The 14,568-nt window shown below is 57.4% G+C and overlaps 2 protein-coding genes across 2 annotated transcripts; both read right to left on the bottom strand.

Annotated features, from left to right (window-relative positions):
• Positions 1-590: 590 nt before the first annotated feature.
• Positions 591-4,646, bottom strand: BESB_020240 (putative eukaryotic initiation factor-3, delta subunit; the record flags this gene model as incomplete). Its single annotated transcript, XM_029360733.1, has 9 exons — positions 591-793; positions 1,033-1,159; positions 1,394-1,450; positions 1,883-1,984; positions 2,348-2,476; positions 2,807-2,921; positions 3,489-3,642; positions 4,097-4,142; positions 4,557-4,646. 9 exons carry the CDS (start codon positions 4,644-4,646, stop codon positions 591-593), a joined length of 1,023 nt encoding a protein of 340 aa, XP_029216092.1.
• A 1,661-nt stretch (positions 4,647-6,307) lies between these two features.
• On the bottom strand, positions 6,308-11,715 carry BESB_020250 (uncharacterized protein; the record flags this gene model as incomplete). Its single annotated transcript, XM_029360734.1, has 6 exons — positions 6,308-7,467; positions 7,810-7,894; positions 8,420-8,635; positions 9,151-9,366; positions 9,712-10,089; positions 10,684-11,715. 6 exons carry the CDS (start codon positions 11,713-11,715, stop codon positions 6,308-6,310), a joined length of 3,087 nt encoding a protein of 1,028 aa, XP_029216093.1.
• Positions 11,716-14,568: the final 2,853 nt, after the last annotated feature.

Genomic DNA, 14,568 nt, shown 5'->3' on the forward strand with positions numbered 1-14,568 from the left:
GTCGGGCTTGCCTAGACATCTCACACCATAAGATCACCTGCTTAACCAAGCGCCCTCATCGGGTGAATCGCGAGGGGCTGTGCCGAGTGCCTAGTGTGTGATGACGCAACTGGGGTATGGCGGCTGCTCGGTTACAAAGGGATCGGAGTTCCTAATAGCGCTTTCACTGGGGCATGCCGCGAATAAGGCGGTAGGTAAAGTCGCGGACTACAGGATACATATTTAATAGGAATTGAAGCGACAATCAGAAGAGTCTGGAGAAGACTAGAAAAGCCGGAACCCAGAAAGCAGGACACGAGCGACAGGCAGAATGAGACACGAGTAAGGTATCCGGAGTCCGAGGCATGCATTCCTACAGGATCGCGCTCAAGACTGTAAGAAGCGCCGCTCGCGAGACGCCATAAAAACACTCTCGAAACAATCCCGCCAGATTTCAATTTCTCGGAATTTCTTGAAACAAAAGATCATCCCAGGAACAGACAACAGAGAAGCAATTCAGTCCTGTCTCCTTTCCCCTTCTCTCTTCTTCTCCAGCCCAGATGCTTCTTCTCGCGTGTTTTGTAGACACAGGACAGCCCGAGGCCCGTCTTCTAAGGCTCAAACTTGTCGGTGAAATACGTCTCATCGAAATGATAGATACGAACGTAACCGTCTTCTCCCCCGGAGGCATAGCCGTTTCCATCCGGCATCCAGCACAGAGTGTTCAGCGGACCGAAGTGACCCTTGCAGCTTCCCAGCTCTTCCTGATACACCATATGGTAGATGAGCGCCTCGAACTTTCCTTCTCCACTCGCTGCAGACACAAACAGTCCGCATAATAGGGGTCAGCGCCGTAGAGAGCTTGACACGAAACACAGACTATATTGCAGCCACGCTCGGGACTCCTCCCACGGTGAGCCGCACACACTCCCCCCCCACTTTTTTGTTCTCCCGAAGAATCCAAGGCGAGGTACCTGTCTTTCCTACATCCATGCCCATACCACGGACTTTTCTTTCTTCACTAACACGGCACAGCGTGCCCTAAAAGCTTACCGGTCGTTGTGACATCCTCTGCTGCCTGACCGCCTCCCAGCATGACGTGACATTTGCGCTCCTCCCCACTCTTGTTGAATCGCGGCGAGATGTCGCAAGCGTTCAGCGGTCTGTCGGTTTGGTAGGTCTGCACGCGCCCAAAAAAGAAGGAAAAAATACCGCCAATGCTTGCTAGAGCCTCATATGCCTACTCACCTTTAACACGGATGCCGCGGCCTCCGCGGTCAGGCAGGACACACTGAACACGCGAATGCGTCACTCAAGGCCTCGACACTGAGGCGGCGCCGCTTCATGCCTGCCCCAACATAGCGCTCTTCGCATGCACTCCTGCACATGCCCAGTCGTTGCAGAGCTCGCCTACCTTGAGGCACTTGAAGTCGACGGTGTCCCACAGCTTCGCCGAGCCGTCCGAGCAGCTCTGCAGAAAGAAAAGGCATCAGCAGGCCCTCTCTGCAGGTGCGGGCGTCGGCGTGCCACGCCGACGACAGCCCTGGCTCGCTGATACGCGAGATGCACATCCCTACTGGGAGAGACACGTGAAAAGAGACCCTACGCAGACTTGCGGGGTCGACACGTCTACGTACAGTCGAGAACAGACACATACTTGCCATATCGGGGAGCCCTGACCTCCGGGGAGCACTGCGCCTTTCCCCGAGCGCTCCCGACGAGCTTAAAACATCGCACAGACGACGCCGGGAGAAGCCCCGTCTCAACGGCTTCGAAGCCAAACCGCAAGCGCTGAAGATTTCCTCGACGCAGTGCAAAGGAACCGTTGGAGTTCCACGACCAAAAAGCGGCTACACGTTTTTTATCCACGCGTGTGACCAGTCCTTCAGTGCATTTGCCTTACGGAGAGCATGAGGAGGCGATCCTCGGAGAAGCTAAGGCACGTGATGAACTGCTTGTGTGCGCGGAACTCGTTGATGTACTCGCCAGTCTCGGCGTTCCAGACCTGGACGGACGCAGGGCAGCAAACACCCCTCCCGCGTCTACCTCATAAAGACAGAGCGAGTCCCCCATGGCCCCAATCTACGCATGCAGCAGGGGCCCTAGTTCGTCCCCGGCACCCTTCTCTCGTTCAGGGTCACACGGCGAAGGCGCCGCTGCTCAAATCTCCACTTGGAATCAAGGTGTCTACATACGTGTACATACACACATGCATATCCTTATATACTTACACACATATGCATATATATTTATCTCTGCCGATGGACAAACGCGCGCTCGCTCATCGAACGCCCCCGCCGCACGGCGCCCGTCGTGACGACGCGCCGCTTTTTTTGCCTCCGCGGCATGTGGAGCTGTCTTCGCGTACCATAATGTCGCCGTTCTCGTGGCACGAGATGATGGTCTGGTCGTAGGGGCCCCAGCGCACCTGCACGCAGCGGCTGGCGTAGTCGTCCTGCGACCAGAGGCGTCGCGGCTTGCCGTTCGGACCATCCAGCTGAAAAAAGACACGCCTAAGAAGCAAAACGTTTTTTTCGCACTCTAACCTTCTTCCCACTCTGCGGCAGGCCCACGCGTGTGTGCAGGGCTGGAACTCTCCACACGCCAGAGAGGCAGCTGCGGACCGCAACGAGGGAGGAGCCTCGCCCCTTGTCCCCCCCCGGTGCCGCGGTCGCCTCGCTGCCTCCTCTCGCCTGAGTCCCTGGGGCGAAAAAACAGCGAGTCTCTGCTTGAATCGTCCTGTCTGCTTGATGCAGGAAGGCACAGATAAACGAAGAGCCGCGACTCCCTCCTCTCCAGCCACGCAACGGACCCCTCGAAGGGGCACTTCCCCTTTACTTGCCTGCCAAACTTTGATCGCCTTGGTCGACTGCGAGCCGAAGGCGTCGTGCACGACGACGAACTTGTTCTGCTCATCGGGCTTTCTGTTCCACTCAACGAATCTGGGAACAGAGAGAATCCAAACACATGCGCACGCAGCTCGCTGAACCACGCGCGACGCCTAAAAAGGGACTGTCGAGCCCACAGCCGACACAATGCGCCACCGGCACCCTCCCGGAACCTCATCAGCCGAAGACACCTCTAAGCCCCATCTCCCCCTTCGCCTCGGTCCTTCCACAATGTGAAGGCCTTTGACACGTTGCAAGTCCGTCAACGAGATGTTTGTTCTCTTGCGAGTGTCGCGCAGGAGCGAGCTAAAACGTCTGCTGCGGTAGCTCCTTCAGCAGGGCTGTCGCAGCTGAGGCGCCCCGCGACGCTGCCCTCCTTTCCCCCTCCCGTCCCCCCCTCCGAGCGTCTCTCTGACGGCACGATAATTCGACCCCAGTTCCCTCACCCAAGGGACCTTGACGTCGAACGCGGCGCCGGCCCTCGCCAAGAAGCGAAATTGTGCGAGGACAGCTCCAACGGAGAACAGGCTTTGGGACGAAACCGCAGCACCCCCCCTCCCCCGCCCCGTGACGAGGACGCTTGTGAGGAGATGAGCTTATCTACAGTTTAGGGTCACTCACTTGCAGGGACCGCCCTCGGGGATTTCGTGGAGAATGGCGCCGCTGCACACGTCGAAAACCATGACTTTCTGGTCTGCGGACGCGCAGATCAAGCGCTTGCTGTCGAGAGTGCAGTCGCAGTTCCACACCACACCCTTGCCGCAGTCGTAGGTGCCTGAAGACCCGCCAGAGAGAGACGTTGGCGATTTCAGAGACAACCCTATTTCCAATCAACACGCGTCGCCCGCTTCTCTATCCGGAGTTCGCCCGGGGGAAGCCACGAACTGCACTCTCAGCTCTGAAGTGCATGGCGAACCCTCCCCAAAGCCTGAGCAGGTTTCCTCCACAGAAGAGGATGCTGAAGACAGGCATGACTAGCTAGGTTTGGCGAAGTGCGGAGGTGGCGTTCGCCCGCGATCCAATCCCTACAAGGAGCTGCACCTCCCTCCGGATCCAGGCGGAGGGAGTGAAAAGCCGAGCGGGGCTCGACGCGCCGAAATCGACCAACAGAGGCAGATCGCAACTGCTGAGAGCAATTGCACGCAAACCCCCTGCATCCGAATCTCCAGCCAACAACGTTCCCTCGAAAAAAGGCGCAAGGAAGATGCGGATGTCTTTTTGCCGCTCACCAATGCGTTCGCCGTTCTCAGAGTACCAGACAGCCAAGCGGGCGTCCTGAGAGAAGGCACAGAAACTGCTGCAAAAGTTCACACGTGGGTGCACCACCTCTGCGGAATCCCTGCTCCCCAGAAGGCGGCGATACACACGCGTGAAAGCGTATAGATACAAAAAAATAGAGTACTAGTTGGTCCACGTGTCCCAGTCTCGGCCCCGGCTGCGCACACGTCAATACCCCCCGCCTCCCCCCCCACCCTCCGCCCAGCTGTTCGCCTATTGCAAGCTGCACACGCACTGTCTTCTGCAGACTCTCTCTCTCGATAAAGAGATGCATATGCGCGACTCAGCGATTTCCGCTTTGACAAGCATCGTCTTCCCCGCAGTGCGGGATTTCGCCGCCGTGTGACTGAGAGCGCCAGGAAGGCCCTGCGGCGGCATGCACAGATATTCCTTCCTTGCCCAGCAGCGTACCTTGCCACAAGTGAAGAGGAGGTCTCCGTCGCGGTTAAACGTCACCCATGTCAGGGGACGGGCGTGTCCCATAAGAAACAACGGCCTCATTTTGGAGAAAGACGGGAAAGAAGCAGCAGAAAATGCGAGGGAGGCGACTGGTTCGCGAGAAACTCTGCAGCCGCGGGCAGACGGAAAGGGCGAGCGCGGGAGTTGGTAAAACGAGACGAGGGGAGGACGGCGAGGGACTTGGAGAGAGAGACGCAGATAACGAGCTTGACACAGAAAGCGAAACAAAACAAAGCGGAACCGAGAAAAACGAAGAAAAGCGAGACGCGCGAGGAGAGCGAGAGACTGTCTCCAACGACTGCGCTATCAGGTGGCGTTACAGAACCCAGACGAGTCGCCTTTCCCGGAGCGAGAAGGCCAGACAACAAGAATGGAAGAGCCGTGGCGTTCGGTTAAAGCTGTCGGCGCGTCTTTTTCCAGCGGCCAGACACTTAAAACGCCTCGAAAAAGGAAACCATGCGCGAAAAATCTCGGGGAGGACACGCGTGGGCGAGAGCGACCCTGCGTGCATGCCTTCCCCCATATAAGCCGACGATTGCGCTCGCGCCCTCCACGTGGTGTGTCTCTCTCGCTGTGTGGGGTTTGCTCATCTCCAAGCGCGCCCAGCCCAGTTGGAAGTCTCTGCAGCCGAGTGACCTCACGCAGCGCGCCGAAGCGCCGCGGAGCCTGGCGCTCCGGGAAACGGCGTCACCAAACCGGCGCAAAGCGGCGCGAGCTGGCTAGCTCACGGCATGTCGCCTGCACCACGTGAATCCGCGGAAGTGTTTTGCGACAAGCGCCAAACGCCTTCCGCCCTTCACCGGTTCGCCACCGAGGCCACGAGGGGAGGAGACGAGGGATGGTCCAGCTGCAAACGGGACTGCGAAGAATTCTACGCCGTCCGCTAGTCTGGGCGCAGAAGGCAAAAAGCAGGCGCGAGGAGGCGCTGCAGCTCAAGCTGCAGGCACCGAGCCCGCGCCGATGCTCGCCAGAGGGTAAAAGCTGCCTCGCTCGAAGGTGCGCGTGTATGATCAATCTCTGCTCAAGGGTTTGGGGTAAAAGGCTGTAGGACTCTACTGTGCAATGAGCCTGACCAGCACCTGCAGGCCGGTAGCTAAAGCAACGTGGGTTCTGTTTCGGATCGAGGAGACGACAATCGAGCCCCTTCTGCACAGAGCCCTGTTGGTAGGCGGTTGCAAAAGAATTCTTATTCACCGGAAACCGGAGTTCTTTGAAAAGAGAATCGCCGGCGCCATATATTACGGGATGCGCCATCCCCCCTCAACACCCGCCCCGCCTTCCCCTCCCCCCCGCTCGCCCGCCTCTGCCGGGGCAACAGGCCAATGAGACAAACAGCATTCCCATGTCTCTAGAATCCCTGAGGTCTCATCAGCGCCACACACATAGGCAGATGCACTTTGCCGACGCCTGAATCTCTACCCGGCGGCCTGCCTCCCATACTCGTGAGCTGCCTAGTCAGGATGAATATCGGCGCGTCTCTCTCTAACGGACAGGGAAACGCACATGCATACGCCTATGTTGACGTCGCTCACGAGCCGCATATCTTCTGGGCACGTTCTTCATGTGAGCGACTTGAGAAACTCGCCGCCGCCTGAGACAAGGCAAGCGCACTCGCACGCCTCGCGTCCTCCAAGCCCTCGCACCCCCTCCCCCGCTCTGTGGGGCGCAAGACGAGGGGAGCAGCTGCGACTCCTGTCGACTCTTTATTCGTCGTACGCCTCCGCGCCTCGCGCTGTCCAGTGTCGCAGAGTGTCGGGGACCTGTTTCGGTTTTTTTAGCGCCTCGAGAGCGAGCTGCTGGAGGTGCTGCCGCTGCTCAGCGACGTGGAAAAGCAGTTTCTGGTGCGCAAAGCACTCTGCGCAGACTTCCTCAGTCTCCGCAATCACGTCCTCTTCGCTGAACTGCCGCAAGAGAGCCAAGCACCTGTCCATCTGAAGAAGCGGCGAGCAAACGAGGTGGCCGCTGTCCTTCGAATCCGCGTCGGGGCCTTCCATGGAACGCGCGGGGGGCGGAGGAGAGCGCGGGGGAGGAGACGCGGACTTCTGCAGCTGCTCAGGCGCATCTTTTGGGCAAGAAGGAGCTCGCTGCTGAGCTACGCCTTCGCTGGTCTGGAGAGAAGGCGGCTGAGTCAGCGAGGGAGGACGCGTCGAATCCTCCTTCTCGGGAGGGAAGCTGGCGCCGTTGCTCTCGCTCGCCGCGTTGCGGACACACACAGGCACGCCGTTCGAAGGCGCGGTCAGGCCGCGGGCCGTCGTCGTGTCACGCGATGCTTCTTCATTCCCATCCGCCTGAGCCGCGGAGGTAGAAAGTGAAGCTTCTTCCCGCTGTCCCTCTCGCTCATCTTCTCCGTCCTGCTGGCGAGCGGTCGCTTCGGCTGACGTCTCTCTTGGCCCTGCCGCGTCCTCGGCGCGGGGCCTTCCGCCCTCTGTCTGGGTGTCTCCGTCTGGAGCCTCACGCTCGTGGCCAGTCGCCTGGCTGGCGCCCGCTGTCTCCGCGCGGTCGCCCGCGCTGCCCTCCTCGTTGCGTTTCTCTGCAGCTCTTGGGCGCCACAAGCCAACCGTCTTCTTCCGCGTAGGAGACTCGGCCTCCGTGGCTTTCGACGGACTTCCTCCACGCGTCAAAGTCTCGCAGCAGCGTCTCTGAGTCGCACTCGGTGCGCCGACATGGCCCAGAGACCGGAGCTCTTCTGCGCCCTGCCTCGCCTCCGTCGGCTTTTCTTCATCGGCGCTCGCCCCCGAGACCTCCATGGCGCGCAGACGGGCGTCGACTGCGTCCTGCATCGCGGCCGACGGCTCCCCGACGCCTCGCTGCTCGCGGCTGGTCACGCGCTGCTTGTCAAGCATCTCCAGTTCGATCTGAAGAACTGCGGCACAAACGCAGAGACACTCACAGAAACCGAGATAAAGACTCAACGACGCGGCGCAAGTCCCGCCCGCGCCAATGAGAAAGCGAAGAGACCTCCTCGCGGACGCCGCTACCTCACATCCAGACGCCATCATACACCCGCCGCCTGAAAGGCGGGGGCACACAAGCAGAGTTCTAGATGCTCGGCGTGTCGTTGCGCGCTCCAGTATGCCCGAGGCTGCCACCAGAAAGCCGCATGCGGTGCGTTAAAGATGCCTCAAACAGTCATATTTGAAATCCCGCTAGCTACGGCTAACTTATGTTAATTAACGCAGTAGAAAATAATTTTCAAAATTCCTACAGAGTCGCCCGTCGACGTTCAGGTCGGTTGCATCGTCGATGATGTCGCGCCACATCGTCTTCGATCCGCTCGCGTTGGGATCGTTCTGCAGACACACGAAATTCACAGACCGCAGGAGCGTCATGGCCGAACGCGCGTCTACATAAATACCCACAGCATGCACTTCTGCTTACGCACAGAGGTGGATTCTCACACGTGCTATCTGCGTACGCGTACTGCCAAAGAAAAATATGCAAAAACAAGACTGCCCGCAAAAGGTCACGAGGCGGAGGTCTACACCGAAACACAATGAACCCAGCGCCGAGCCTCCACTCAGCCAAACTGGCGCGCCCCAACACATCGCGCTTGGCTTCCTTCGGGGTCTTCCATCTGGCACGCAGCGAGCGCCCCGCGGGAATCGCCTCGCGAGCTTTCAGCACCCTGCACAGTTCTCAGGCTCTCGTCACCGGACGCGAGAGTGGATGCGCGGAAAAAACCCAGGCAGAAATCGCTAGAATCACCACAGACGGGAGCTCACAGCGAGTTGCTGCTGACAGGACGCACCCTCGCCCCGCAACAAGATGAGCAACAAGCACAGACCGACAGATATTAGTGGGCGTAAATTCCTCACCGAGATATAGGAAAGGCCAGAAGGCAGATCCTGGGGCGTGCCTTGCTGCTGGAGCTGCTGCTGCAGCAGCAAGCCGAGCGAGGTCAAGTAGGAGCGCGCAGAGGAGTCGCTGTTGGCGGCGCGGCGGCCGCCGTCCGAGCCGCCGTGCGGGTTCGGAAGCATCCAGTTCACGACGGACTCCCCTACGGCAGCCAGCGCGCTCTGAGGAGCTGCGTACTGCGAAACATATCGAGCGTCAGGACGCAAATGGAGCGCTACATGACTCAAAAGCATGCATGCTTCTACACACATTCATTCACAGTTATGTATATAACCCTGTAAGTCTGCATGCGATAAAATCCGCCCGACTCAAGTCGTCGGCCGGACCACACCCTCAAAGAGGCATCGCCCACGGCAGAAAAGCGCGCGCGCAAGACGCTTAGCAGCCCAGAACTCGGCACAAGGAACCCTTCAACATGACTGACAAAGACGCTAGAGAAAAAAAAACTCCCCCTCCCCCCACGCGTACAACCCATATGACTAAACCAACATGTATGCGTATTAAGGGTTTGTTGGCAGGCGAAGAAGGGAGGCGCGCCGGAAGTGCGCGTGTTCAGAGTCAACATGTGCCTTACGCAGCTGCTGGCGCGCGTAGACATGAGCGCCGGTTCGGCGCAGGCGCACGCAGCGCAGTCTGGGATATATATTTATATATATTTTTTTATATTTTTGTATATATCCGCATGTTTTACCTTTGCGGTTTTGACGAGTTCGACTAGGTCTGTCTGGTTGCACATTTGCCGCTTGACGCGTTTGAAGCGCGCAATGACGAGCTTGTAGATGAACACCCAGCCCTCCTCAAAGAACTTGGTCCAGACGGTGGTGCACACACTCAGGGGCACGCTGTAGGAGAAGAGCGTCAGGAGCCAGTCCGACGTGAGAAGCGGCAGCGAGACGCCCGCGTTATGCTGCAGAAAAAGGCAAACGACGCGTTCGGGATCCAGACAGATCGCGCCCTGGAGAGGGCAGCTGACAAGAGGGCAAATATCTGTCGCCGGAAGAAGATCCGAGGACGAGAGGAAGCTCGCGACACAGAAAGGAAGAGAGAGCCGCAGAGGAACCACGAGAATGGGGACGCGGCGAGGCAGGGACGAAGACAGGAAATCCCCCAGAGACGGCTGAGGCCTCCCAGAGACCGACAGCCAACGCGGCTCGGGCCCTGTGCACATAAGCACCAGACGCCACGCAAGACACCAAATCGACGCGGACAGACAATCTGCCTCCTCGCGGCAGCTGCGGCGCGCGCGGCTCACCAGATGCGCGACGAGGTCGGGAAGGACGATCTGCATCATGCGTTCGAGTCTGTCACATTTTTCGAAGACGCCGGGTAGCGCCGGCAGGAACATTCTGCGCATGTCGTAGAGGTAGAACATGGAGACGAGCAGCCAAAAGACGCGACCCTCGCGCGTGCGGATGCAAAAAAGGAGACCTTCGTTTTCGCCTTGACTCTCAGCCAGCGACGCGCGGAGGAAACTCGTGCGCGGCGAAGACAGAGCGTCGTCGGAAGTCGAACTTAACAACAGACTCATCACGCCGCCCGCGCTCGCGTTGCTGTTCCAGTGGATACACGTGTTGCTGTGGTGCAGTAGCGCGCCCACCACAAAGTTCATCCCCTGGACGTACCCAACTTCCTGAAAAAAGTCACACAAATCGATGCGAGGCAGGGACCGTGGACACAGAAATACATCTAAACACAGATATGCACGGATTACATGCAGATTACGGAGATTGCATGCTTCACACAGACACACACCTATATACATAGATATGCACGTATGCACAAAAGTAAATATGTGCATATGTGCACGTAGAAGGAGGCGAACGAGTTTTTCCGGCAGGAAGCGACAACGTGGTCTGAGGCAAATGGAGATCCTTCGCAGCGACGAACTCAATGAAGACCGGAGAGGGATGAACGAGAGCGTCAGCGACATCGCGAGCGCAGAAAGAAAAATCAAAAAGATCATACTGTATAGCCAAACAATTACCCATCCACTGACTACATTTCGAGTCACAAAATGTTGTCGTATCAACATTCGGGTATTCAGAGCTCGAATTTCAGATAAAAGAGCTAGGTTAATGAGAGGACATAAATATTAACAAACCACAAACCACCAATGCGCGACAGACAACAGGGGTTCAGGCGCAGCAGCCTCAGATGGCGCGCGGCACGCCGGGAGTGCGGTAGCGAGAAAGAGGAAACCTCAGGGGAGAGAAGAGCACCTTACAGGATCGAAGACGGCATACGCCTGAAGCACGCGCCTCATGACAGTCTGCCCTTCTTCTTTGAAGAAAGGCAGGGACGGGAACGTGCGGTGAACGTCCATCTCGATGGCGTTGTAGACTGTCGATCCCAGCAGCAGCTCGCACACGCTTGTCTCCGCGGCGTCCTTTTTCCCTGCCTTCGCCCTTCCTTCTCCTCCTGCATTCGCGTCTGGCGTCTCGCGTGTCTTCCCTGGTCTCTGGCCTGCGTGTGCCCTCTCTCCGTCGCCCTCTCTATCTCTTCTCTGCGATCTCCCTCGCGCACCTTCGCCTCTCCCTTCAACCTCCCAGAACGCATCTTGTTCGTCTTCTTCCTCGTCGCACGCCGTCTGCTTTCCGCAACGCCTCTCCGCGCCTCCCTCGGCCGTTCGCCGCGACGTCGCGTCGCCCTCCTCTGCGGTGTGCAGGCGCTCCCGCGCGCCTTCCATGGCCTTCTCTCGGCTCGCTGGCGTCGCGGCCGCGGCGGTCTCCGCCGCCTCGCCTGTCTCCGCCGCCGTGTCGCCCTGGGCGTGGGCGAGGACGCGGACTTTCTTCTCCATCATCGCAACGATCTTCTCGTATAAGCCGGGCACCTGGACTGCGTCGACGCGCGCCATGCGCTCCCACGCGCGCAGACGCCGGCAGTCGCCAGCGACGCCCCGCGGGCAGTCGCAGCACGGTGCAGCGGAGAACGCGGCCTGAGCGGCGAGAGACAGCGACGCCGAGGAAGCGACGGGCGCGGCCGAGTCACCAGGAGATGAGGCCGCCGGGTGTGCGACTTCGTACCGTTGGTGCGGTGCGCACGCGGCCGAAACCGCAGCGAACGGCAGGAAGTAGTTACATGCTTCGTACGCGGCGAGTGGAGGTCTGGAGGCTGCTTCCGACCTCCTCTGGCGATTCAGCGCAGTGTAGGAGGTCGCAGAAGACAGCACAGAGGAAAGAGAGCGCTCCGGAACCTCCCCGGGGGCAGCGGAGGCAGAATCCGCCGACGGGGACGGCGACACCGACGAGAGAGCCATGATCAACTAGCAAATCACTCTGTCTACATATATACATATATATACATAAAGAGACGGGGAGAGAGAGGGGCACACACAAGACTCGAATGCAGGTGAGCGCAGAGTCTATAAGTGTGCATATAGGTGTACCTGTGTGTGTTCAACGACGCGAGAAAAAAGGCCGCGCTGCGTCTGGAGAGGGATCTGCGACCGGGCTGCATATACGGCTGTGTGCGGAGGCGTCGCCCGCGAGACACCTTCCTGATCCGCCAGAGCGGTCGCCCCCTCAGACAAAGGAAAATGCAGAGAAACAACGCGGGCACAAAGCGAGATGGGGCAAAGGCATGCGCCCCGTCTCCCTCATTCTCCGCAGAAACGAGAAAAAGCTCTCTCTCTTTCTCTCTGCGATCTCTTTCCTGTTGTGACGGCGTGGACGGCGTCGGCAAGAACGCAAGGATGCAGACACGACCGGAAGACGCAAAACGGACGCCTGGCAGGCGAAGTTGACGAAGAGGCGGGGAGATACAAAGGAGAGGCTGGACTGAAGACTGCGGTTTAGAAAGATGTTAATTAAAGCAGAGATGGCAGGCTTCGTCGAGGCTGCTCTTGACGCCACGGGACGTCGAGACAACGTGGAGGACGAAACCGCTCCAAACGCTAGGAAAGAAGGCATCCAGAGAGAAGGAGAAGGCGTTTCCTCTACAGAGATGTAGGGCACCAGACAATCGAGGAAGGAGACACAGAGCACAGACAACAGAGACGCGCAGTCGAGCTTACGAAGAATTCGCCGAGGCCGGCTCGCTCAACTTTTGGCGCTGCTACGCTGGCTGCTGAGAAGAACTAGCCAACGTGAACTGGAAAAACTTGAAACGAGAAAGAAAAGGCCTCTGTCGATCAAGAGCAAAATGGGTGTGTCTGAAAGAGCAGTGTACGAACACCGCAACTGCCCGTAGCAAAAAGAGCGCGAGTTTTGCTCACCAAGCGGACGCGGTTGAGCACGGAGAAAGACAGCCGCGAGAAACGGCAAAAATGCAGGCTCAAGAGTCGGAAATACTCCTCTGCAGCCTTCTCGCTCTCGCGCTAGGCCAAGCCGACCTCGAGATTGACTTTCGATTCACGCGTAAAAGGGGAAAACGCGTAGAAAAAAACCGGCGTTAAGCCGTATGGCGACAGAGTTTGCGAGACACAGGCAAGCAACGCAGTGTCGTGGCTCGTGACTCGGTGCACATTCCGCTTCGAGTGTTGCGCGAAAACCTGGGTCTGCACGAGCGCGATTTGAGTTAGAAAAGAAACATAATTTTCTCCGCAGTGAGGAGGAACGGCGAAGAAGGTCAATTCGCGTCGTAATTAGGCACCTCGCAGGAAGGTGCCGCGTTTTTCAAAGAAAGAGACGAGGAAGACGTAGACCCGGACTGCTTTTTGCCGGCAAGAGCGTGAGAAGAGCACGGCGGACTGCGTGTGCTGCATGCGCACGTGAGGAAAAATAATTATCTCACCCACAAACTCGTGACATACTAACCTTAAGTGTGGAACACCATATCGGTGCGCACTCTATGATTGGTTGAGGCTCGGCTGCCCCCTAGATATCAATCTATATTTGTGATTTGTTGTTCATATGCTGCACATCTGATATATATAGAGAGAATTGTGAGGCACCTTTACATTGTTTTAGACGATGTATACATACATATATACATCATCTATATCATCTATATAGATATGTGCACGTATCTTACAGGCCACTTAGGTCCTTGAACCACCTTCGCGAACGGTGAGACTGCTTTCAGGCTGTATGCCTGCACTCTGGCAAGCATGGGGATGCAGGAAGAGCGACTCAGTACGGCCATTATATATATATATATATCATTGATTTATCATATATATCACAAATACATACGTTATTACACCTAGACTTTCCGTAAGCTGTCGTTTTCCAGGCGTACGAGGAGAGGTCAGCTGTCGAGCGTCTACTCGCAACAAACGATCTTTTTGCACTGATGTGCGACGCGTATCTATGCATCTCTATGCATCTCGATCCCCCTGTATCAGAGTTTCCGCCCCGATGTGCAAGAGTCGATTCCTACATGTATTCTTTTTTAACGAAGCCTGGACTGCGAGTGAATGCGATGCAGGTCGGCGCCAGTACTGGGCACCGCAAAGAATATCTTCAGGAAAGTATATATATATATATATATATATATATGTAGGTTACATGATATATATATGATCTATACGTATGTATGATACATATATGGGATTAAACCAGCAGATAGGGGCCGGCACATGCGCCATCTTTCTGAAGCACGTCGAGTGCATACGGCTCTACGACGGCCAGTGTCGTGTGGACATATCTGCATATACAGAGTGCGTCATATCACATAGCTGCGGAAAGAATCGGGTGTGATCTAAATTCCACGCAGAGCAGGCAAGGAGTCTGCAATCTCTCAAAAACACTTGTCTCAAATCCGCGGCGCTGTCAGCGGCAGTGCCAAGCCGCACAGGAGGCTGCCGCGTGACCTTGCGCAGGCGGCGTCGCTTGTAGGAGAGAAAGCCAGGGAGAAGACACTGAGTGAAGAAGGAGAAGAAAGGAGAGGCACCGAGTTGCCCCATCGAGGGATCTGCCAGCCCTGCCGATTCCTAGCGGGCAGCGAGACGTAGTCGCGACGAGAAGAAGAAAGGAGAATGCAGAAGTTGAGAAAAGAGGCGAACAGCAGATGCGAGCGGATATGCAGAAACAATTCTGTTAGCTCATGCGCGTTCAGCGTTATTGAGTTGAGAACGAAGTGTAGACTGTGAAGACGTGCCGATGTGGCGGCAAGAGGAGCGAAGCAGGCAACGCAAAACCGAAGAACGATAAAGCGACAGACAGACGCC

Source organism: Besnoitia besnoiti, chromosome XI (assembly GCF_002563875.1).
Source record: "Besnoitia besnoiti strain Bb-Ger1 chromosome XI, whole genome shotgun sequence".
In the NCBI taxonomy this organism is placed as follows: domain Eukaryota; phylum Apicomplexa; class Conoidasida; order Eucoccidiorida; family Sarcocystidae; genus Besnoitia; species Besnoitia besnoiti.